At 33.4% G+C, this 26,912-nt stretch overlaps 1 protein-coding gene across 1 annotated transcript in view; it reads right to left on the bottom strand.

The window, feature by feature from the left end:
* Positions 1–6: 6 nt before the first annotated feature.
* Positions 7–26,912, bottom strand: part of LOC111631018 (sodium/potassium/calcium exchanger 4-like) — a 30,343-nt gene continuing 3,437 nt past the window's right edge. The window contains exons 2-17 of the mRNA XM_023375211.1: positions 20,769–21,029; positions 13,357–13,508; positions 13,201–13,285; positions 10,972–11,075; positions 10,685–10,759; positions 10,523–10,602; positions 10,326–10,441; positions 7,242–7,335; positions 6,798–6,894; positions 4,502–4,605; positions 4,381–4,433; positions 3,393–3,562; positions 2,684–2,798; positions 1,937–2,049; positions 1,797–1,862; positions 7–834 (exon numbers count right to left, since the gene is read on the bottom strand). Coding sequence (XP_023230979.1) covers positions 688–834; positions 1,797–1,862; positions 1,937–2,049; positions 2,684–2,798; positions 3,393–3,562; positions 4,381–4,433; positions 4,502–4,605; positions 6,798–6,894; positions 7,242–7,335; positions 10,326–10,441; positions 10,523–10,602; positions 10,685–10,759; positions 10,972–11,075; positions 13,201–13,285; positions 13,357–13,508; positions 20,769–21,029 — 1,832 coding nt within the window. The 3' untranslated portion in view covers positions 7–687. The remainder of the gene's footprint in view (positions 835–1,796; positions 1,863–1,936; positions 2,050–2,683; positions 2,799–3,392; positions 3,563–4,380; positions 4,434–4,501; positions 4,606–6,797; positions 6,895–7,241; positions 7,336–10,325; positions 10,442–10,522; positions 10,603–10,684; positions 10,760–10,971; positions 11,076–13,200; positions 13,286–13,356; positions 13,509–20,768; positions 21,030–26,912) is intronic.

Below are 26,912 nucleotides of genomic sequence, written 5' to 3'. Positions count from 1 at the left end.
TAGCTGTTAAATTTTCAAAAGATATAAACCAACATAACAAACATAATTCATTATACAGTATATATATGTATATATATTAATAATATATGCATAAATTAATTTTTAAAATTTACAAAAGAGTTAAAAAGTAGTTGGTACACAACAAAGAATCTCACACACACAACATAAGCTGCAAGGAAATAAATAAATAAATAAAAACTCTGGGTACCATTTATTAATATTTTTAACAATATTATATTTGTTGTAAGCACTCGAAAGGGGATTTATTAATGACAACTATTCCCATTTTGGGATAGAAACAGTTTACTAAGCTCTTGTTTTCTTCAAACATTATAACTTAGATAAATTTTTCCACGATGAATAATTATGTAAATTCTAAAATATAGTAAAATATATTAACAAATTTCAAGTATTATTATTATTAACACCTGTTATTATTAACATCACAACTGTGCAAGCTGTATATAATTTCTATAATCTATATTCGTGTCATGTAACAATTTCTTTTATGTTTAGCAAAATCATAAAAATCAAAAACTCTTTATCATTCTTAATAAGAAACTAATCTATGAGTCATCTTTCAAAGATAGAAGTTTTTTAAAGGACTATTTCTGATGATCCTAACTTGTTTTTTTATATATTTTAATACATGTAGAGAGATGAACAACAATAATTATTATTACATTTTCATTCCTTACACATGGGAGGATTGACGTAACCAAAGTAGTTAAATTCGATCATACTAGAAATAATCAGGAAGACAACATATACAGATAGTAACAATATTCCTAGACGTTTTGTTAATTGCCACTGGCTCAGATATACTCCACCCACCTGGAAATAAAGGAAAATTTAGGAACTTTGAGTTTCCATTAACGTTTTGGTTTTAAAAATAGGAATTTTAGTGAGTTTTTATGCTTAAAAATGGGCTTAAATCTACTCGTTATTAGCTGGTTTCATTGTTAATAAGCCTAAGAGTGATGCAGAATGGATAAACTAAGTAATAAGTCGCGGGTTTGTGCCTCACCAACGGCTGGCAGCGTATTTTCCGGGTTTTCTTCGCACATTACTTGCAGTTTCCTGTAGAAATGCCATCATCCCCCTTGCCAGATTGTCTTGGTGTAGTGTTTCTTCCTATGAAGCCATTAATTATAAAATCGGCTTGAGCGGGACAATTATTGCGAATATTCTTGAAAAATGTAAAAATAATGTCCGTTGTTTTAATTTTTTGTCATTTTGATTTACGCGATTTAAATTTAATTTCGCTGCTAAGAATGATTGCATAAATGTAAAATACCAATTTAATAATTAACTAATTCAGTAAAATTTACTTAAGTCCGGCTTATTTCGGGCCATGCACCGATTCGTTTCCCCTCTCTTTCCGTCCTATGGGCACTAAGAGGGCCTCTTTTAGCAAGCCCAATATGGGTTCGGACAGGACCATAATAGAGCAGCCGGGTGGTGAGGGGCCATCCCAAAAATTCGCGGGTTTTTCAGACCATCCGGATTCGAACTCTGGAGAGGTAGTCTGCCACCTTAACCTCTCGACAATCGAAAATAATAAACGTTTTAATTAAAAAGGACTGCTTTCCCCATAATTTGGGGAGAGCAGTCCTTAGAAAGAATTTTAAGAAAGTAGTCCTTAGAATATGGGAAGAATAGCCCTTACAGAAAGAGTATGGATAGAGCAGTCATTAGACAGAATATGGTGAGATTTTTATCCTTTTTTTTTTAATATAATTTCTGTATTTTTGTATCTTAATCTCTAGAATTTACTTAAAGAATATTTTACTTACCGTAACGATGATCGTAAGAAATAAAAGTATAACAGAGTAAACCATTCCGCTACTGTTGATAGTTGCCTAAAAAAGAAAGGCTAAAATGATTAAATCATCCTTCAGATATTTGAAAAAAATAATCGATATTAACCACTTACAACATCTCCAGGATTTATCATGGCCGTGTATATAAACCAGGGAACGGCCAAACCCACTAAGATATCAAAGACATTACTGCCGATACTGTTTGATACCGCCATGTCACCTTGACCTACAATAAAATAATATAATTTTCATTTTAATAGTCTTTTCTTAATTCAATTTTGCCAATTTCTAAAGTGAATTTAAACTTTGTATAAAATTAAATATGGCGGCCGGATATGAAATTTGACATTGTGAAGGTTCCGAGTACGAAAACGTAGGAAATTCAATTTTAAATGATGAATTATTCAGAAACAACGTATTTTATTTAGTCAGAATGAGTTATTTTAAAGTAAATTGAATAAAGGAAACGTAAATATATTCAAATTAGTTAAGCGTGTAAGCCCGTATTAAAGAAGAAAATTTCGAATTTTTAATGTCTGAAATTGCCCGTTTTAGCCAATAGGATCGCACCGAGTCGGTGACGTTTTCTTCCCATCGTTCAATGGGAAACGGGCTGCATAAAATCGAGACACGTGACACGAATCGATGTTTGGCACGTGTTTCGTCATCTGCTTGAAAGATGACCTTACCGCGTTCGTGTCGTCATCAATAACCGCGTATGTTCTTAATTAAATTACAGAATATATTTAATTATTAATATGTTACACGTTAAAATCTCGTATGAAACGCCAAGTAGAGATGATGTTCCCTTTACGTCATTTATAGCTTACGTACTACTGATGTAACCGTACGTCACTCACCCTGTCTTGCTACCAAAAGACTGGCAAATGCGTCTGGTACACTTGTACCGGCTGCTAGAAAGGTGATTCCCATAATGCTGTCCGGTATTCCCAAGGTATAACCTAGTAAAGTCACCTGAAAGTAATAAAAAATAAGAATATTATTAATTTGGTGTCGTTTCTTGCATGTAACGTCTTAAGATGGCAGTCGAACCTGTGGACAACGGTCACCGACAGAAACATAAAATATGGCCGTTGTTCAGAGGTGACCGTTACTTGGAAGTTCGGCTGTACCACGGTTGATCTTAGAATTGCACTTAACGGAAATTATAAAAGGTTTTAAGTACAGTCGAACCTGTATACAACGGCCACTGATCGGAACATAAAAAAATGGCCATTATTGCAGGTTAGACCTTATCTTACACTTGCACATAACGTCTTAATACGGTTAAGAAAACAGAAATTCGTAAAATAATTTATGTACTGTACAGTCGAACCTGTGACAAACGGCCACTGTCAGAAACACTTAAAAAATGGTCGTAAAAGGTTCGACCGTACTACGAATTTATCTCAGACTTGCACATAACGTCTCAAGATGGTTTCGAAAACGGGTGTTATACAGAACTTATATACAGTCGAACCTAACATCGACGGACACATAAAAAATGGCCGCTGTTAGGAGGTTGCCGTTATCGGAATTTCGACTGCATCTAGAAAAAAACATGCTTACCATCCACACCATGACGTAAGAGAAAACGGCCGTCCACACAATAGACATGAGAAATGATACCATAAACCAATTCTTCCATCTACTCTTTCTGCAATCCGGAATAGTGTAATAAAGAACGGCTAAAACAGGTGCTTTGATGATCCATTTTAATATTACTGCCAACCCTTCACCTAAAAAAAAAAAAAACCAATGATATCGATTATAAGCAAAATCATGTTCTACTTTTTCATTACTCCATACTTTTTCTGTTATCTTTATGGCTAACATTAGTATTGATCGCGGAAGAAAAATTGAGGTCATTGCGCCATTATAAACGTTAGACAAATATACCAAAATACTAATTTCGATCTCGATGATGACGTTTCGTCCCCCCCCCCCGCCACACGCCAGCGATATTTGTCTCGATACTTTCTTCAAATTATACAATGGTTAGCCCCGAGCCACCTGGTGATAGAGTTTTTCACTGGATAAGAATAAGAAATTTAAATTGATTCTACCTTGCTTCTGGCATTAGTAACATTTAAAGAAGAATGATAATGATTCAGTTACGGGGAAAAAAAAAAGATAACTAAATTAAGTGGAGGGGGGATAAAATTTCATTACATCGAACTTTTATTACGTCATCCGATAAGAGTCTCGAATTTAAAAATTCATTAAGGGGCGCTTTATTGCCTTTAATCTCCTTTAAAATTTATCATCCCCATCATCATCATCATCGTCGCAATATAATAAACCGCGTTCCGGTTACAGTATCAATTTCCTGTATTGTAAAGAATGTAAAAAATTCTATTGAATTGTCCGTACGCCATTTTGGCTCGGAGCCAGTACGGAACCGAACACTGCGGATATTTTGGCACAAAATTGTGTAGAACGGTGTTAAAAATGGAATTCGGCCTAGTTATACTTGGACTTTTCGGTTTAATTAATCGTGAAAAGAAAGGAAAAAAAAGATACTTGACACTTATTTAAAATGCCAAAGAAAAATTACTTGGGGATGGTATTCTTTTCCATTCATCTTCTGTGGAAATAACTACGCTGGCACTGAAAATACAGTTATTTTTAAGCCAAAAACAGTTTATATATATTTTTAAATTACATAATAAACATACCTGATGATGCTCTTACTTCTCCATCTTGGCACGTTACCCCCGCCTCCACCATCCATAGATAATTGCGGTTGCATTTTCTGAGGTGCATTTCTTGCCGCTTGGTTCTATAGAAAAAAGAAAACAGATGACTCTATGTTACTACAATGGAGTAAATTACTGCCTCTCCTACTGGCAGATGATAATAAGATTTTAAATTAAGTATAGATAACCTACAGGATATCCCCTAGTTGGATTTTCCTGCACTGATTTCCTCGTACGACAAGAAAACAATGAAGTTAACATGAATCGATACCGGGAGATGGGAAGCTGGATAAGGAAGACTCCACTCATCAATCAGTTTTCTGATAACTGAATGTAACCTATTTGCTGATATTTCAGTCAGCTTCCATTTCTGATTCGGTTAACCGACTTCAGTTACTGGTTGTTTAACTAAACTAAACCTTCTGTTAATTTCCTGTTTGTGCTTTAATTGCCAGTTCTTTGATTAACTTAAGTATAAAAGCCTTTCTAGACACAATAACATAGTTTAATTAAGGTTACGTTTGATTTAATTACATTATCGACACGGGATTTTAATTGGTTATTTCGGTTTTGTTGTGTTATCTTTGTTTTTTTTTTAAATAATTAGGGCAGTTAACTGTGGTTTTACGTGAAATTTACGGTGTTTTCCTTTAATTTTAATCAGTTTTAACGGTTATATTTGTTTCAACTTGATTTGATTTTTGATTGTTTCGATGTTTTTAAGGTTTCGGTACTTGTTTCTGATGGTTACAAATAAAATTAACTATCGTCACTCGTCAGTCGAGAGATATATGTTAATTTAATGTATTTTAATTAGCATTGTTTAGTTGTTTGTATTTAATTTGATTAAACTTTGTTTAATCGGCCTGTAGACGTACAGACTGGTAAAGGCGTCATTCTGACGCTCTGGGGGAAGAGAATCCGCGCTCGAGTCCGGGTCATCTCATAAATTTTCGCGAACGAATCGATTCGAATCTATTGGATACCTTCTCCCGTTGTATAGCTTTGGTTTATTCGTTTACGGCAAAGTGATACGTGGGCGATCTACCGAGGGGGGATGCTTCCGAGAGGATTTTCTATGGAAAACTGGCCCCTATTTAGGTGTTACTAACGTGAAGAAAACCGGAAAACTCCACGTGACCAGCCCGTTTGCCAGGCGCAAATCCACGACCACCAGCATCAGTGGTTTTATCCACACGGCTACCGATGGGCTCTCGTTGTGGGAGAACCCATCATTGGCAGAGTGGATAAAATGTCCGAACTCGCGATAGGAATGAAGTAAGGACCTCCTTTGCAAACCACTGTACATGATCGCGGATCCGCGCCTCATTAACGGGCTGACCACGTGAAATTTTCTGGGTTTTCTTCACGTGTCTAAAATATAAATAAGGGTCAGTCCTCTACCTTGTCAGATCGCCCATATTGTGCGTTACCTTAGCGCCTCACAGGGAAAGATTTTTTTAGCAGATGTCACTTAAAAAAGTATATCATAGTTTACGTTTAATTAATTTATGACTCCAAACAGAACCGAAAAGTTACACTATAAATTACCGAACTTATTCCTTTCTTCGTCGTCTCGATATTACTCAAGAGAATTGTCCATAAGTTACGTAACGCAGATACGAGTGTGTACGCAGCTAATCGTTACAATGCGTTACAAGGGGTGGTACATTTACAAAAACGTAAGGTAATGATAGGGTTTTAACCCCTGGGTAACAATAGCATCGAACACTGTTTTGTATTATTCTTTAGTACAATTAAGGGGATCGATCGAGGATGTACATTACGTAATTTTGATAGTGGGTATGTGAGACGGCGTTACGTAATGTACGAAAGCTTCCACAGTAGAAACCATAATGAAAACGAACTAAGCTTAATTGATTTCGAAGTTAGTTATGTTTAAAGCTTAAATTTGATTAGAAACTAAACAGAAGAATCAATTAAGTGGCGTTTTAATCGATTCCCGTTTTCCCAGAAGTCAATTAAACACGAATTATATTTAAGTACGTATGCTTTAACTTTGTTGTTCATTGAGTTTGTTATTTCGATTTAATTGTCTGCACATAAATGAACGCAATGAACATTCGGACGATCTGATTGGTTCGTTTCTTTGTATACGTCAAACTAGTGTTTCCGGATAACAGAATTCTTTTGTTACGTAAGACATAAAATTTGAATAGCATTAATTAGCGTTTTATGAACATATTTAAAGGATTTAACTGATTACAAGCGATAACGCGCCTTTAATTATCTTAATGAAGTATTTTATTAACACCTGCAATATAATTCGTCGTGCAGCCGCTCGGAATCGTGTTAGAGGAGGAAAATATCGTGTCATCAACATCATCTGTCCGGCTTCGAAAAATGTCAAGCTGAAAGCAAAAAAATATATATATACATTTTTATTAGAGATTTATTAAAATAAATTTAAACAAGAGCTTAAAATTTGCGTTAAAAATAGTCACAGACTTTATTACAAAATATAACGTTTACAATTTAAAACTTTAAATCATTTATTATATATAAATCCCATTAAAGGATGTCATAATCATCGGAGCGTGCACCAGTCGACGTCCGGATCATTAAGTAACGAATGCGATATTTTTCAACGAAATAATTCTTTATATTTAACATTTACTTTTTATAATTATTAAATTCCGAGGAATAATTTATAAATTTAAAAATTTTCTCGTGAAAAATTCATAATTATATTACTTACCGTTTTTTAACAAGTCTAACGTTATCGGCGGCCATTGTAGGTTGTGACGTAATTGTCGTTTGGGCACATTCGTCGATTTCATTATTAAATGGAACTATTAAATATTAAAATTAAATTAAATTATATATCTTAAAATTTAAAAATATACACATGCCCAGTATAAAATTATTTAATTAAAATTGATGAGATCGAGAAAGAGAATGCGGGATATTAATGGAAATGCTAACAGCGATTGGTAAATAATCAAAATGAATCGACACGATAGTCGGGAAGAAAATGGATAAAAAACACGTAATTATTTTGTTACAATTATAAATCTTATTCGAATTCTACGCTAATTTTAAAAGTCCCATACTGAATTTTTTTCTACCAATCAGCAATTTTTAAAATTAGAAAATGAAGAATGGTAGTGTCACGTTGTTAATGGCCAGTAATAGCAATTTCGAATTTCTACTTTCTAAAATTGATATTTTAATGGTTCGTATGATTAATGAATTTTGCAAATCTTTTCAATTTAAATTTATTTTAATTTTATTTCATTACTTTCCTTTATTTGGTTCATAATTACGATGATAAAAATAATGGTTTCGTCTAGGTTATGAGAAACGATGTATGTCATTGGCTCGCTTACTTAGATTCTAAGTAATCAAGCCAATGAGGAAACTTATTCTCATCGCCCTCTAATGGTCATACCTGAAAACACGAAATGCAATTTTATATTGGAAATTTGCATATTAGGCTATATATACAGTGAAATTTGTGTAAACCGAAATCGCATGGTACTGAATATTTTTCCAGTTAGGTTCTGTTTTGGAAAGGTTTTACAGTATATTAGTATATATATACACGTGTGTGTCTGTGTATATTCAACATTAACTTTTATTTATTTTTTTATTTTAAACTTTATAACTCGAGCACATAATTCGCACGCTGTACGAAAACAATGTAAATTCTGAAAAAGAGATTTGAATTTTAAAAGGGTAGAAGACTGCATTAAAAATAACCTAATCTTGCCAGAATAAAATAATCATGAATTTCATAGTTTGTACCTCCCGCCAGGCCGAAAAGGAATCAATAAAAGAACGAAAGACTATAGAACTCTATTCGACTTTTTACAAGTGAGTTGGATGAAGCAAGTGCCAAATTAATTGTAAAGTAAGCAAACTTTTTCCTTATCCTACAAAAAAAAAAAAAATATTTTGATACGTACAAGTCGACTCCCCTATAACACTGTTGATAATTCCGTTTTATATGAATTCCATGCTGTACGAGTCACTTAAATTTTACAAATACGTGAGCCATTCACAGCCCGGCACATGTATTTGTAAAATCTAAGTGACTCGTACAGCATGGAATTCATATAAAACGGAATTATCAACAGTGTTATAGGGGGGTCGACTGTATTTCGATTTTTTAACCAAATGTTCGAACAGTTTTAAATTCTAATTTGTTATTGCATATTGGTTCGATTTTAGAACGATTGTAAATGTTCCAGAAAATTGATCAAATTGAAAATAGTTCGTTTGATTCTCAGTAATTCTCATTCTCGGCGATAGGTGTTATATAACAAGATAAAATAATTACTATGGTTGTTGAAATACTGAATATAAATAGTGTTTGCTTGCAAAATCCGCGCGGGATAAGTAGCGGGTAACAGCTAGTAATACAATAAATGTGAATTATGATGAATGTAAAGCGAGATAACTACATTTTAACAAAGAAATACTATATTTGGTAGCAGCACAGCACAAAATAAGTAGGCTACACCGGAGACCAAGTGGATAACACTATTGATAGTGTGGAGTTTTTGTGTTTCTTCACGTATCTAACACCTGAATGTGGCCAGTTTCCAATAGAAAGTTCTCTCGGGAGGATTCCTCCCTTGGCAAACTGCCTTATCCCATCAAACCAGCCCAAACACGAGATGTATCCTTTTTAAAACAACTTCGTTTCGCAGTGGCGCGTTATAGCTTCGGGTGCAGTAAAATTTGAATTAGAGGTTGACTTCAGACATTTTTTTTCGAGGGAACTTTTTGGGGAAATGTTTTCTTATAAAAGATTGGTTTGGTCCCCTTTAGTGCGGGCCCCGGGCAATTGCCCTTTTTGCCCATAGGTTAACACGCCACTGTCGTTTCGTCGTGGGTTTTCTCTATTTTCTAATGGAAACAAATTTGTGGCTTTTGTCACAAGAGGAATATTTCTTCCGCAATAAAACTGCAAATTACTAAAATTCCAAATATCCAAGTTCACAATAAAATATTTTTCAATTGTCCTTACTTAGAATGTTACTTGTATTAATGGAAGCTCATGTAATAAATTAGAGTTTTAATTAACGGAGTAATTTATAATTTAAAAACTAGATTATTAAATTTTTGCTAAATTTATTTTGAAATTATGTTTTTTTTTTTTGCGAATTATTTTATTAAGTATGCTATTATTTATTAAAATACGTTTGATATGTGATAATATATTATTATATTGATTATTTTTTCTTCATTATATGAATCCATATTATTTTTCTATTATTAATGAATCTCGTATTCGAATAACACATTCCACAATTACCACGATCGTGTCACAATGCATTCGTACAATTACTTGGGATAAGTCTCGTTTATATTAGAGCATTCCTAGCAAAATATGCAGTTTACTATTGCTTGACAATATAGACTCTTACTTACATATAATCAATATAAATAACATCCAAACACTACCAGGGGATGCACCCCTTTTTCACGAGTAAAGACGGCTGTCTCAGGTAATAAAAATTTTATAAGACATATTGTTTTCTTTCTGCACCCCCGCTCTAAATATTTCTAGACCCACTACTATTGAGTACACCCCTCTAAATATTTCTGGATCCACTTTGAGTGCAACCCCTCTAAAGATTGAACTCACTATTAAATGTAACTAACTTAATTTAAATTTAAATTCAACCAATAAGGTTAACGCTTAGTACAATTCCAGCTTCCTATAGGGCAATTTAAAATTTCTAATTAAAAACTTTAAACTTTTGATACACATTAAAACTAATCGATCCAAAAATAGCCAAAAATATGATAATTAAATTAGACATTTCATTACCATAAGAGCTGTAACACTTATTGTCATGCGTTTGTGACAGAATGCCCAGAGAAGCAGTAAGTTCGTCTTCGATCCCGAGTCTTCTAGAGATCCAGAAGTGTACTTGAGTGTTGAACCTGTCGAAGAAGGTTAATTTCAAAATCAACACGTAACAGTTTATTGTCCCCCCTTAAGTTATCAAACGAAGAGAGACTCACTTCATCAATAAGATATAGAAGGCGTAGATGATTAGCATGCTTATCGATTCGTACCACGTGACGGTGCTATCATAAATAATCTAAAAAAAAAAAATAAATAAATAATCGGGACGTCAGCTGTCTCCAAAGGCTTCTTAATCAAATAATGACCCTAATACTCACAAGAATTAAGACCACTACTGTGAATGAATAAAAGACGGAATCACGGATAATTGGCCACCATGACAAATTAACTTCCTGCAAAGAAAGATTTTCTTTATTGTATGGTGAGGAATGAGAACCAGCTCATTGAATATGCAAGAAAAAAAATTTGCATTTTTCATAAAATTCTTTATAATTTGTAATTATAAAAAGATGCAGTCTACTTCTGACTTTCTAAAGAGGTCATTTGCATAAGAAAAATTAAGTTTTATGTATCAAAAAAGAAAAAAAAAAAGGAATTTACTTACTCTTCCAGAAAATATTCCGCATATTCCGATGACAAATAAAACATTAAAAACTGCAGATCCCACTATTGTCCCTGTTCCTACGTCACCTTTTGCCACGAGGACACCTTTGCAAAGAAAGATTTGAATAAATTATTAAAATACGGAAAATTACTCAATTATTTTTTTAAATATTAAAAAGAAAAAGAACGTGGAAAATGTTTAATCTTCCTGATTTCCAATTGGATAAATCTTGCTTCTTTTTCATATTTTAGTTCTCTCTACCATGTGGGCATTAGAGGACCTTTTTGCTCATGCCCATCGTGGGTTCGGTCCAAGGTCTAGAATAGGTTCGACCAGGCTCGCCGGGTGGTGAGGAAGGGGCACGAAATATCGGGACAAACCACCCCTCCCGAAAAATTCCTGGGATTGCTAGCCCAGATACGATTCCGGGTCCTCCAGAGCGTAAACTGACACCTGACAAGTCCCAGATCGTCTACGAATGTGAGTCGTCCTTTGCATGATACGTAAGATAAAACTATATAAAAATTGATATGTTGTCTTAAAGAATGATTGGCTGAAAAAATTTAAATGTACGCCTACTTCTACCGTTTTAAATATTCGTCAACCAATCATCTTTAATTAATCAGAAAGCCATTCAAACTCGATATCTTACGTATATTACAGAAGGCCGCCTGTTCACGAGAAAAGTTTATCACTATTCTAATTTTAATTATTTTTTTAAAGTAATTAAATTTACTTGAGATGAAATATACTTTAAAAACAGCATTTTTATAGATTTTTTTTGTTTAGATTTAAAATGAATTAAACGCAAAAATTATATTTCGATTAATCGTAATTTGCAGCTACATATGCTTTAAATTCCTTCTCTGGAGTATAATCACGGTTAAATTTACTGATTATACGGATAACGATTTCAAACCGTATAATTTTTCGAGGGATTTAAGTCAATGACAGAGGATGATTGCCGTATTACAGGATTATTCGTTATTTATGATCACAATGGGTTCTTTTTCTTCATCGATATCAACTTCTACACCTCCGGTGTTGTTAACCTAAATCTCTCTTGCTTATCAAGGACCACTAAGAGGGGAGCAAAACTATAAGAAAGACTTTGCTTATTAGCTTCATGGGGCCCAGGCAAATTTGAATTAAGAGGTTCGATGTGCAGTGTTGACTTCAGACAGTTTTTTTTCGGCGGAAATTTTTTTGGAGAAATATTTTCTCATAAAAGATTGGTTTCAGGCCCCTGTTGGTGGGACCTCCAGGCAATTGCCCTTTATTGCCCATAGGATAACGCATCACCGGAGCAAATTGCCCTGGGCCCCGAGGAACTTTTTCGTTTACATCCTTATTGCTAGAGCCCCTGATATGATATGCATTTTGCCGCAGGCCCGTTGACAAATGGAAGTCCCTGCTTATCAGTATTATATTGATTAATGTAGCAAAATCCACTCGTTTCTCTATTCGTGAAGTGCTGTAGAGTTTTATAAGATATTAAAGTTAATTCTAGATTTATAGGCATAATGAGGCAGCCGGGTGATGTGGGGCCCGACGTATCCAGGACAGACCATCTCCTCCAAAAATTCCTAGGCTTAACCACTATCTACGTAAATAATAAACCGTGTCCTTTTTGAAACCGTGTCCTACACGGTTTCAAAAAGAAAATCAGTAAATAATAAAATTTAGTTATGTTTATATGAAATTAGCATGAAAACCAGTCATAGAAGTATTGTGGATGTTTTCCATCGTCGTTTCTTTACTCCAAATAAATAATTTGAATAACAAATGCATAGAGTTCCCTCACTTTAACATAGCTTTAACCCATATATATATATATATATATATATATTATTATGACCCTATTCCTTATGGAACAATTTCAAGTGACGAAGCTGCAGTCACATATCACGAGAGGGATTTCCCATTGGTGCTTTTAAAAAAGACAAAGTGAGAAGTTGTCTAGCGTTATAAATCTAAAACCAGTAGCTTCCTTTCAAAGTCCCATTACCTAAAAGAAGTAAAACACAATGGTAAAGCACGATTTGCGTGTTTTAGACAGAAACAGAACGGGCAACGATTAAGAGACATCTGTTGATATGCATTATGTATTATCAAGTATAAAACGTTAAACAGTTATATACCTTTGTTCCCGTACTGATTTGTGCTTGCTACACGAAACATTCTATAAATATATAATCGATAAAACAAACAGTATATATCATATCCTACCTAAGATCGCTGTAAACAATTCCGGAGCCGAGCTGCCTGCAGCCATAAAAGTAGCACCAGCAACGTCCTCGCTCATGTCCAAACGCTGAAAAGGGAAGAATTGGTGGAAGAAAAATAAATATTTTCCAATACGAAGTAATAGGGAAATTACCTTACCGCGCAGCATTCTTCTAAGGATGCTATAAAATAATCGTCGCACACCACTGCGACTGCGTAAAACATGTAAAATACGACCAAAATGTGGACTACAATGGCTCCCCGAGATCTCTGGTAATTATTGAATAAATCGGGAGGAAATTCGTGGTATGCTGCAAAAGAATAAAAGGAAATTTTACATTTAAATCCATCGTACACAACTCGGGCGATTATAGGGCGTGTTGCAAGCCTTGAAAAGTGCTGTTAAGGTGCCTTAAACAGCACTTTTCAAGGCTTGCAACTAAAGATACAGGTTAAATATGAAAGAATAAATAGAATTTATACTTATTTTCTGTAGAAAATACTTTATTTTGATGGTTATAAAGTACTACAGCGAAGGATTTTTAAAATATGCAAAAGTCCTGCTATAAGGAATTAAAAAAAAATTCGGCAACGAGTTGTGTAACTTTCCCGGCCAAACTTTAAAATTGTGTATGGCGCCATCTGTTAGGAGATTTTATTTTATAAACTTTTTATATTATTAAGTATTATAAAATGGCAAAAATGCTTAATTTTGAGGGTAGAGATGAGTTGTATAAGAAATTGTAAACGATAATAAGTTAAACCTTGATTAATCTCGAGATCATGGCAGACGACCCTCCTCTATCTCCCCGCCCTGGACCTTTAATTAACCACCAAAATTTAATAGGATCAATGCCCCTAATACTTAAACCTCTCTGCAAAATTTCAGAAATTTTCGACACAAGACACGCGAGTTATTAAGCTACAAATTGGATGCACGAAACCCCCCAAAATTAAATTTATAATATAATAACGGGCAGTAATTTATTGTGGCATCGTCACAATGCCGGGCCTCCAGCTCCTAATCTTTCCACACGTGGTCTTGAATTTCATTTAAATAACGCAGTTCTCGAGATTAAGGAAAGACAGACGGACAGACGGACGACATTTATAGGTCTACAAATCTTTCAAATCACAGCCTAATAAGAAAAACCTGTGTAAGCCGGTATCTTTTTTATTTTATGTGTTTAGCAGGTTTTCGTTTTATTCGTGTTCCATTTTAGACAGATTTTACGGTAGTAAAACATTGGCGAATATAAAATTCTCTTATACACTTAAAACTTTCTCTGGAAAGAAAGTTAAAAGCAAAGTTTCTTTAATCAAATCATCTAAAAATTTCACGTTTTAAAGTGAAATTTATCTAATAATGTACCCCGAAAATTTCGTATACAGTCGACCTCCCCCTATAACACTGTTGATTATTCCGTTTTATATGAATTCCATGTTGTACGAGTCACTTAGATTTTACAAATACGTGAGCCGTTCACAGCCCGGCGCACGCATTTGTAAAATCTAAGTGACTCGTACAACACGGAATTCATATAAAACGGAATAATCAACAGTGTTATAGGGGGATCGTCTGTAATTTAACAAACTTTGATTGGGAAAATTTTAGGTTTGTTTTTCTTTTCTTTTGGGGTGTTTTTTTTATGTAAAAATTCGCGTAAAATTTCCAAAAAACATAAGAAAAAATAATAATAATAATAATAAGGAAAGACGAAATTTCCCCATAAAACGACGTCGTATTTAATAGGGAGAAATTTAATGGGGTGAAATAAAATTTGACGAGGTAAACTTAGTGGAGCGAAATCTGATGAGACGAGATGAGGTAAAATTTCGGAAGACATTTAATGGGATGAAATCTGATAGAGTGAAATTTAATGAGATGATATGAGGTAAAATTAAATGGAGTGAACTCTTATAAGAAGCGACGAGGTAAAATTTCACGAGATAAAATTTGATGAGGTGAAATCCCATTATAATTTGGTATTTACTCGTTTTTTTTTTTTTTATAATTTCGAAATTTCTAACATAAAACATTTTGTATTTATTCGTTTGAATTTCTTAAATATTCGTTGGAGCGAATATTTATAAACTGAAAGGAATAAATACCAAAAGTAGAAGGTTAAAACCTTTTAGCAAAATCGATCCAATATGTCAAAGTGTTAACAAACATACCCCACGGCTCGGCAGCTAACATTTTTCATATAAGACTCGAATCTTTCAATTGAATTTGGCATCGTGCCACACATCAAAATTACTAACATTCATTTTTATTGGCTTTACCTCTACCTCAATTCCTTTTTTTTTTTAATTATTATATACAAGTTACTTCTAACTTTCGTAAAAATTATAGAAAATTCCGCTGTAAACACTTGTCTTTATTTTTGTTCGATGTCTTCCGGAACCCCAAACCCGAAATTAATTTAATAAACGATGGACGTCTTGTTTATGATGTATGTTAATGCTGTCGGATCGATATTTATTGTAAGATTTGGAAATTTAATGATGTAATTCCCTTTGGTAACGTACCGGCCATTGAAAATCAATGACGGAAGGTTAAATACTGTGGTTAAATATCGCATTTTAGGGTAGATTTTAGGGTTTAGTTGCGATTTTTGAGCCGTGAAAAGTTAATGTTTTTAAGTGTTTTGCGTGTTTTCGCTTGTAAATCTTACAATAAGAGGCGTACCTGTCTAAAATTAAACCTGTACAAAACGAAAAACTTGCCTAAGCGGGAAGAATTCTTCGGATTTTGTGTTAAAAAAATTATCTGTTCGAAAAGGAAGCCTGCCAAACCCGGAAAAAATACCTTGCGATCCCGGTTTACTCTAGGTATTTTTCTATATACCCTGCAGTCCCTGTTTACGCAGGGTATTTTATCTGTTTACCCTGCATATTTCGGAACCTTGCGATCACGGTTTACGCAGGTTTTACCGTTAGAAAGAGGAAAGAGAAACAACGTTAAAGCCTCCCTCCATCAACACGATCTTTGTCCTTTTAAATTTTATATATTTCCCTAGAGAAAAGGTAGATTTTGAAAGAGGACAATAATATTTCTTACTCGCTTGGAAATGTCCTTTCCTGGTAGAAATCAATTGAAATTCAACATAAAAGGTCATGAAGTAAGAAGGAAAAAAAAACTCAAAATTCTCGAAGATTGATTGGAAAAAAGACTTAAAAGAGAGAAAGGGAGGGGAAAAAAGAACGTAAAAAATCCCTTTCATAAAAAAAAAAATCCCTCCTGGAGTTGAAAAATCTCCGTCCAAAGAGACACAGAAAGGATCCTTCTAGAACTTGATAAATTTCCAAAAAATTGATTGAAAAATCTCTTAAAATATGTAAAATTTTACCAAGAACAAAGTAAACTTTCTTTAAAAAATGCAAAATACTTTAAAAAATAAACAACATTTAAAATTAAAATCGGCATGAAAAAAAAAATCCTCGGTAGCACGAAAATCCTCAAGAGATTTTTAAAGAAATAACCGTTTCAAGTGGGCAAAAATGAAAAGAAAACACTACAAGAAGTATAAATTTTTAAAAATTTTTAATTATTTCTCTTTAATTCGATCTTAAAAATGGCAAAAAATAAGAATATTTATCTCCGGTCTCTCTTATTTTTTTTCCTACTGAATCAATAAAAATTGTATTAACAAAAGTAAACACTGTTTCAGGCAAGAGCTAGGAAACCAGAAAAGTAAAAAATTTGTAGAAAAGAAATAATGAATTATAAATATCTTAAAATTCTAAAAGATTGTTTGATGGATACGAAAACACATGTTCTCTCATAGGGAAGAAGTAGAAACCTGGATCCAAAATGGCGCCGTCTACTTGGAAAGCATCCAACTTTCGGTTTAATAATGGTAACTTAGACGTTTTTATAAAAATAAAATGGCAACTTTAAAGTAACGATGCAATTTTTGAGGAATTTGTAACGTCCGAGAAAACATAAGGTAGGTTTTTTTTTTTTTTTTGGAAGGACACGGCCAAAAACTAGAATTTTTGTTTTGCCCTCTGCGCCTTGGTACTCTTGGATTTCTCGAAGGAGATGAGCCAATTTTTTATGCCATAATGATAAATTCTTACGTCTTTATCGTATTTTGTGAAGTAAAATACTGTATTTCGGATAAACACAACAATTTGGAAGAGTTTACAAGAATACGGAAGAAAACAAAATTGTAAAAACAGTTTTTCTTTGAAAGAGATGCTCCAATTCTTGATACAATAATGATAAATTGGTACCTCTTTGTGAAGTAAAATACTACTTTTCAGACAATGGCGGAGACAGAAATCTTTAGAAGGGGTGCAGAAAAGAAACGATATGCCTTACAAAATGTTTTACTACCTGGCTTTATTCGGGGAAAACCCTCGGAAAGGTGTGCAGCTACGTCCTAGCACTCCCAATTTCTATTATGCACTCCCAATTTCTATTGTCCACTCCCAATTGCTATTATGATTCTTATAAATTTCATTAATTTCTTTTGAAATTTTTATAAATTTTGCCTACCTCTCTTACAATTCCTGTAAACTTCGTCTATTTCTCTCAAAATTCTTATAAATTTCACCAATTTTTCTTACAATTGTGGTAAATACCTCCCATTTCTCTTACAATACTTGTATTCTTCGCCCCCTTCTCTTATAATTCTTGTAAATTCTTCCAGATTGTTACTTGAAATTTGAAAGAATTCACAAGAATTACAATAGAAAGGCTATTATATTTTCGAAAGAGACGGTTAAAGAAAGGGCATCGTTTTCATTCTAAATCCGTTTCAGGTAACTTATATTACACAATAAAGGAAGGAGTGCAAGAAACACAAATTTCCGATCAAATCAAAGAGTAATTCAATCTGAGCGAATCCTCTGGAGGCAAGTCGTCAAGCAGAATGAAGTTTTTCTTTCTTTTCTCTCCTCTTATTCAATGAAGAAATGTCAGCAACCGAAGGAATCTCGGATAATAAAAGTAACCCCTTTCACTGACAACCTGACGTCTGAATTACTCACTAAATCCACAAGTACAAAAACCTTGTTAAATTACGTTTCGTTCGAATTAAAACCACCCACTAAACCTCGAGATTTGCTAATTAATCCTATTAACCTTTCTTGTTTACTTTCCCCCTGTTACGTAAAACAGGGGGAAATCAGTCAAAAAATGACTCCCCCACAAGATTTTTACAATTTTGGATTCAAGGTTTTTTTCTTTATGGGTCAAAACAACCCGAAAAGTTGGGTTTTTTTTCTGTGTGGGTAAAAAAACCCTAAAAGTTGGGGTTTTTTCTGTATGGGTTAAAAAAAACCCCTAAAAGTTGGGGTTTTTATGTATGCGTTAAAAAAACCTAAAAGTTGGGGTATTTTCTGTATGGGTTAAAAAACCCTAAAAGTTGGGTTTTTTTCTGTATGGGTTAAAAAAATCCCTAAAAGTTGGGGTTTTTTCTGTATGGGTTAAAAAAAACCCTAAAAGTTGGGGTTTTTATGTATGCGTTAAAAAAACCTAAAAGTTGGGGTTTTTTCTGTATGGGTTAAAAAACCCTAAAAGTTGGGTTTTTTTCTGTATGGGTTAAAAAAATCCCTAAAAGTTGGGTTTTTTTTCTGTATGTATTGATGTTGGTGTGGAGTGACCAATTTTCTTCACCCGCTTCGAAGATTTCTGTCGAAAATTTCTGAAATTTTTCACGGAGGTTTATATGTATTAGGATATTTAGCCCATTAAATTTTGGTGGTTAAAGGTCGAGGGGATGTGGCGATAGAGGGGGGGATCGTATGTCGTATCTGGTCGAGCGAGGTCTGTCTTAATGATTTTATTTTAAATAAAATTGGCAATAAAGAAAATCTACGAATTGGTTTATTGTTAATTTTATTGTATTGTTAAAAGTAACAATAAATTGTTTTGGTGTTAATTTTGTTTTAAAAATTGCAATAGAATTACAAACTGAACAATACAATTAGCAATTTGTTTATTGTTACTGTTTTCGTTTTTGAATTGTTCTTTTGTGTTATAAATTGTTTCGTCGTTGATTTTTGTAACAAAATTGCAGTAAACCAGCAATAAAAACCGAAATGAAAGCAAAAAATTAACAATAATAAAACAATTGATCAATTGTTTTATTGTTAAATTCAACAATAAAACAATAAAGCAACAAGAAAAATTACATTAATTAACAACAAAGTATTTTATTATTAACAATTTTAGATCCGCCATCGTCAATTAATTTTGTTAAACAATAAAACAATTGTCAAACTGCTAATTGTGTTTTTAATTTTATTGTTAAATTTTTAAATTTTATTACGATTTTTTCTTAAACAAAATTAAGAACTAAAAAAAAACGAATTAATTACAATTAATAATTAATAAAATAATAAAAATATTTATTTCGTGTCTTGCTCATTGTTAATAATAATAATAATTTAACAATAAAACAATTAAATAAATGATAAAAGCCGATAATTGTAATTAATTAATTAATTTTTTAAGCAATTATCTTTGACGGGGAAGCAATTTATCTTAGGGTGTTGATGGATTTTTCGATAGACACATTGATTACAATTTAGAACAATTGACGACTGTTAAAAAAATTAAATGTGTTGTTTGATTAATTGTTTTTTTTTCTTTTAATCATTTATTTACATCGAAACGGAAAATTGTTTTAACGATAAAATAATTTATAAAATTGATCGTCTCTGCCCTTATGACATTCGCTAAAACTCAATAATTCATTGTTATAAATACTTTATAAATTCCATTAACAATTAAAGGAAAGGAAAAACGAAGAAGAAAACTTTGGAAATTAATTAATAAATATGTTTTATAATTAATTTTTAAGTAATAAAGGCGAATAATATTGACATAAAGTTTAATTGTGATCGTGTTTTGTGAAGCCAATTTACTATTAAAGAGCTCGGAAAATCAATTAATAGATGCATTTTATGAGGTTTTAAGCATTAAAACTGTAATTTTTTACTAATATTATAAGGTTTTAAGTATCAAACTCGTAATTTTACATGAATATTATATGGTTTTAAACACCCAAACCGTAATATTTTACATCAATATTTTACGGTTTTAAGCATTAAAATGATTTCGTGAAGACAATTTACAATAAAACAGCTCAGAAAATTAATTGATAAGCATATTTTATGAGGTTTTAATGCTTAAAATCATAATTTTACATCAATATTGCACCGTCGTTAAGCATTAAAATTGCATAATATTGACATAAAGTTATTGAAGTTATCAATTGGAAGAGTTGTTTTCTTCTGAAATTATTAATAATTCACATTTAATAAATATATAAATATATTATTCACGAATAATAAATCAAGGAATAATCATATAATATTCAGGAATAATAAAATCATTCTAAAGAAGAAGATGATGCTTAAGTAATTTGTCGAAGAGAAGATAACAAGCTCCATTCTCCCCTACTTATTTATTATTTATTAACCATAAATTACCATAAATCAAGAAGGATAATGTTATTAACTTGAAGGGAATTATCTTACGTAACTAATTAATTAAAAAAAATTCCTAATTAAAAATCATTTTAATTAAGTTTTAATCGAGTTTTAAAGCGTACCTGGCGATGTGCAGAATTCTTCTTCTTCTTCGATTTCCGTGGCATTCTCGATGGCGGTTTCCGTTACGATTGTTGTTTCTGTTGACGACAATTGTTTACTTTTCGGAGTTTTATCGGGTGCCGATGATTTGATTTCATTAGGCACTGAGGTCTTTCTGTGATTTTCGTTGGAAGTTGAAGAATCGTTATCCGAATTTTGGCTGGCTTCGAGGATATGACGTATGTTGCCGCGGTAGTTTCTGATTCGTTTCTGATTGTTTTCTGCAATATTTAAAATGATAATTTCGTGTTACGACACGTAAAAATTGAGTTCCTCTGCTGCTCTACAGTAAAATTTCATTATTTTTTCTTTTATAAGCTACATTGCTCGATACGCAGCCGAATTTGAAGGATGCCTTCCACCAATCACGGCAAACTGATGATGTGAAAAACTGACAGAAAAATCAACTTACCGACGATATTTTCAATAAAATTTTATATAGAATTCACCCGAATCATCCATTCTCGTCTCATTTACTCCCCTCCTCCCATCACTGGAAATCCACGCATTAACGCATAAACCATGCAAAGAAATGATTGATTGGTGCATCCTAACCCCTCTCCGTTATCCATTATTCAACACAGCTTCACTCCCATACATAAAATTCCCCGTATCACTCTTAATCTAGTTACACACATCGTGTAACTGCCCATAGAACGTAAAGAAAGAACATTCGCGGGATTTTTTTTTTCCTCCCTGTTTAACAACCGGGTGTGGCCCCCGTCCAGCAAAAATTTCATGTTAAACGTCTACGCAATAACCATTAAACTGTTATCGATTCGTCGATGGAACACACGGTGATTAATGGAGAAACGTTAAGTTAATATATAGAATATACATATATATGGGTTTATATTCTTTAAGTGCCCATGGTCTCGTGCTACTATAAATTATTTTTACGACCTTTCCTAACAGTTTCATTGCATAAAAATCTCAATTAAATTGTAAAAAAAATAGTATACCGAGGTTGTAAAGTTCCGTTATACGGAGGTAATGAATTCTACATCACTTTTATAACGTTACGTAAAGAATTTAACGACATTTTCAGGCCTCAGTTAATGTTACACGCATGTATACGTGCAGAATTTTATGTAGTAATGCGCATAAAATCGTTTTTTTATTCCAAGAAAAGCATTAAATTACGTAGCTAAACAAGCTGCAGCTTAGGGCCTCGAGTTTCGAGTGTGTAACTTAAAGTCTCACGAGGGCCTGTTATATTTTACAACTTAAGGCCACGAGCCACGATAATATTATTGTGTTATTGAAAGAACGACCCATCTTTTAGACAAATTATATTAAATTGTATATATTTTAAAACGATTTAAAGATAATCTTTATTAAAATTTGATATTTTTACAGTACAGGTTACATTCGTAACAGTAAAATACGAGAAATATCGATCATTTGGAGGAGTTTATCGATCGTTGTGAGAATTGTGGAATTTTTTTGTAAGGAGAAGAAGATTCAACTAGTGGCAGGTAAATGGGCAGGTTTATGTTTAATGTTTTTTTAAAATAGTTTCTGCTTTATAAATGCAATTTATTACTAATAAATCGTTTCTAATGCGTTTTATACTGATATCTGATAGAAAATATCCAAAAAAAAAACTAGAGAAAATTAGTCTAGAAACTAGAAACTTGTGAGGTATTCGTAGGCAAAAATTTGAAAATTATTACAAGAAAATCATTAATTATAATAAATTTCAAGGACTATATCTTTAGAAAATTATATTAAAAAATGTTTTAATGCAATCGTTTATGGGCCAGCATCCTGGCACGTTAAAAGGGCCTCCGCCGAAGAAAAGGTTGATCTGATGGATACGGCAGTACAAAGCATTGGCGATCTGCCAAGGAGGAATGCCTCCCGGAAAGACTTTCTGTGGGCCCCCTATTTAGGTGTTAGACACGTGAAGAAAACTCCACGCGGTCAGCCCGTAGGTTAGGAGAGAACACGCAAAACTGTGCTCAGTGGTTTAACCACCGAGTGCTCCACAGAAAAGGGGACCTCCACAGAAAGAAAATGAAAAAAAAAAAATAATAAGTAAGGAATGATTCAGAAAGGATATATTTATAAATATTGTATAAATTTAAATTAGATAATACAGTTGTGGAGGCCCCATCGTTAGTCTCTATAGGATCTTCTACAGTTGCCAATTCCCAGGGGCCCCACTTAATTAAATAGATCCGTCTCTTTGTATAATCATTTATTATCCTGTCCGTGCTTAGTATAATTATTCTTCAAACTTTTTTCGTTAAAATTATTTATGCTTGATGTATTTTTGTACACGGAAGACTATAATGAATATTCATAAGAATTCCCGTTTCTTTCCTCAATCCTCAAAAGCGTTATACTGTATTTGCATACAAATTACATTATAGAATTTCAACTTCGTAAACCATCTCGAATTAAGAAGAATAAACACAAACGAACAATTTTGAATTATCTTTTAATTAAAAATAAACACACACACGTGGCTTTCGATCCAACTCCCCTAAGTTTTCTATAGATTTGGTCTCGATTCTCATATATCTAACTCCATTTTCGAGATTAACGACGACAGACAGACGGACGGCAATGGGAATGTACGGGTTTTGCAGTCCAATGATACGATTTAATTAATGCCTTCTTCGTAAATACACAGCATTACAAACGAGCGTGGCATTGATCACATCGCAGTTGAAAGATTTTCAAACTGAAACATTCCTTATCAGTCTCTCTGTCCTTCAGCTAATTTCTTTCTTTTGATTTCGTATTAGCAGTTAATAATATTTTCTTCGCGAAACTTTTGCTTCAATTCCCTAAACAATATAGGAAATGACCCGTAGAAACAGTTCTTGATAAGGAAGTTGATGCAATCCATTCATTTATCGAGACTTGTGTGACATCATAGATCGATTGTTTCGAGTCAGAGACAAAGGAGAAGAATCTTAAAACTCTTATTCTGTTCCGTTCTCGATAATTCTTTATTATATATATTTTTTTATTTATGTCAGCGTTTCCTCCATTTTTCTATATCATATTGTGATATAACCTCGTAATAAAATTCAATACAATACAAAGGAAGGAAGAAGACTTAATCTACCTGGCTTCGTCCCTTTCCACAATGGTGGAAAGGGACGAAGACAGGAGAATCGGATGGGCTGGCCCCAAAAGGGGGCCGGTTTTGATTCCGGGCCCCTAGAACGGTAAACTGTGATCTTAACCGTCCGGCCATCAGGCCGATCTTAATTCTGACATTATAATTATACGAAATAAGTTAATTTCAAAACTTTTGTGGCCCTAAATTATAATATAGAAGAGGCCCTTTTCCATCATCAAATAATAAAATAAAAACTGGTGGCCCTAAAATACTGTTTTTCAATAGTCTTTTTCTAACGGCGGTGCCCTCGACTTGATAACATTTTTCATGCGGCGCTCCTACCTTATTAATTTGGAGTTATTGCGCTTTTTATGAAGTGTTACGACGCCCGGCACTCTATTTTGTGGCATCCTTAAAGTGTCGTTAAAGCATCCCCCTCCGGTCGAAAACCACAGCTTAAACTGTAACTTGTTTATCTGCAGGGTGCGCATTATCCGGCAACATTGCCGTTGGTCTGTAATTGATGAAGAATCCAAGAGGTAGGACTTTTGGGTTTGTTTCGTCATTGAGAGGTGGGCTATACAGTAACACGTATCTTGTATTGAAGAGGGTGGAGAAGCCTCCACCCTCGGTCGTATATTATTTCACGAACATTGAGGTTTTGTTACTCGAATATCTAAATGTTCTATTATTCTGTAAATGTGTTGTTCAATTTACAGTTATACCCGTCTGTAAATTTTGATTTCGACTAAAGTGAATACAGCAAGAAAAGAAATGCAAAACTACATGTAAACATAATGTATAAGAAAAACTTTCATATCAGGCAAGCAAACAATAGAAAACATTCTTCAATAACCATAAAGAAACNATATGCTTCACGATTTTAGTTAAAATTCATACCAAATTTGTACATAATGTACGCAGCAAAGCGTACATTTACGATTCAAAATTCTATTTATAGTTCATTAAACTCCACGGCCTCTAAAACAGTCGGAGTGTTTACATTTAAGTGCAGCCAACCGGCGTACTGTACAGTACATTACATTCTAACGCTAGGTTTAGTGTACTAAAAATATAAATGCAAAACTACATGTAAACATAATGTATAAGAAAAACTTTCATATCAGGCAAGCAAACAATAGAAAACATTCTTCAATAACCATAAAGAAACAATAGCTGATCCAGAAATGATGAATGGAGAAAGGCATATTTCCTTTCTTCACCCCCCCCTGTAACCGGGAAAAACCCTCAGAAGGGGGATTCTTTCCGAGAAAAGCTGGACGAAGTGAGTTTTCCCCCTCAAATGGGGTGCAACTGCGCCCCGCACACCCCCATAAATCCGCCCGCGTAAGGATTAATACGAAGAATAAACTCATTACGAATTCCTGACTCCGTACGTAAACATACAGGTCAATATACTTCTTGGTAACGTCACAGGAACGTACAAGGACGAGACACAAGAATACTTTTCAATTTTCTAAGTACGTATGCATTAAAAAAAAAAAACAGTGTTTTTCGAAAGGAAGTAATCAAATTTGAATTTCTACCTAAGACACTATTTTTCTCAATTTACCTAAGAGTAACGTCAATAGAAGGGAAGAGGGGGAGAAAAAATGCAAAGGCTAGTTACTATAGTAACCAATTCAATTATAAAAAAAGCTTTTTTTATCATTTCGGTAATATAATATATGACATTCTTATATAAATCTCGACTAGATAAACAACTCATCCCAAGATGTAAAGGTTTAATTAAATGTTTTATATTCCGTCTTCCGGTTTAAAAAACAAAAACAAAAAAAAACGCCCAGATAATCGACAAGGGAAGTTAATTTCTTTATTATTATTATTATTATTCTTTTAATTCCCTGGCGTTTAGCGGCATCTTTAAGTATGAATACGGAAAATTTCACGTTGAAGGGTGAACAAACAACCATTCTTTTCACAGTCATCCCATAGGATTTTGTTTTGTATGGGGACATAATATCGATTTTTTTTTGCATAGAAATCTGAAAGTGGGGAATTATTTATCAGTCAGGCCATTTTGTGACGTATTCACGTCGATACTTTGTGTACTCTGGAGAGCAATTACACGCGTGTCCGTCTGTATGCATAGATAGATCTATATAAAGTGGAACGAATCGAGTCGATGGTATAGATTTTTCGTGTTTGTTGTTTTAATCATCGAGCTCGATGACGGGGGAAGAATTTAGGGGGTGACCCAGGTAAAACTCAACCTCCCCCCTTCTGGGGTTCTTCCGAGTACAGTCGGGTACTTCAGAATTTTATAAGGCCCGTTGTAAGTCCCACCCCCTCCAAAGATTTCTGAATCCTGCTGTTGCTTGATGATAATTGAAGAATCAAACTGTTGTCGTCGCCGTTGTTTTCCCCCCCTTTTTCCGATCGTCATCGAGTGGATACCGTATTATCGATTTTTTTCCTACATCGTACCGTACATTAGGACTAAAGTATTGTGCGCGAAGTTAAAAATGCCAATCGATACCCGATGCGACATAAAAAAAAAAAAAATAAATAGAGTCATCGATTTTAATTTGATACAAGTTAATTAGGATCGATTGTTTTCTTTAATATAAACAATATATTTAGCGGGGAAACGTAACCCGAAGAGGTATTATCGATTTCTGCAATTAAGAGACAAGTGTATAAAGATGTCAACAAGAACTTTGTCCTTTACTATCTGACTTTATGCTAATTGCTTCTAAATATAGTCTCCAGTTGAACCATATTTGATAAAAATTAATTATAATCGCATATTGTATGCATTATTATCTCAGCTGTAACTTTGACAGTTTTCTGGTAGCAATTTTTTACAATTATTTGATAACTTTATTAACGTGAATGTAAATATTATCGTTAATTAATACTAAACGCGTTTAATCTGCAGAGAATACAATAGTCCTTCTCCGTAGCTGTTCCCGAATAGGTGTTCCTGAATAGGTGTTCCTCACTTATTCATATTTATTCTTCCCAGAAATCAGCGTTTTTTTTTTTTATAAGTAACGCTGAT

Source organism: Centruroides sculpturatus, unplaced genomic scaffold, assembly GCF_000671375.1.
Source record: "Centruroides sculpturatus isolate CEXI.00-Female unplaced genomic scaffold, Cexi_2.0 scaffold20, whole genome shotgun sequence".
In the NCBI taxonomy this organism is placed as follows: Eukaryota; Metazoa; Arthropoda; class Arachnida; order Scorpiones; family Buthidae; genus Centruroides; species Centruroides sculpturatus.
The sequence above is the reverse complement of the archived record's forward strand: the minus strand, read 5'-3'. Positions and strand labels throughout refer to the sequence as shown.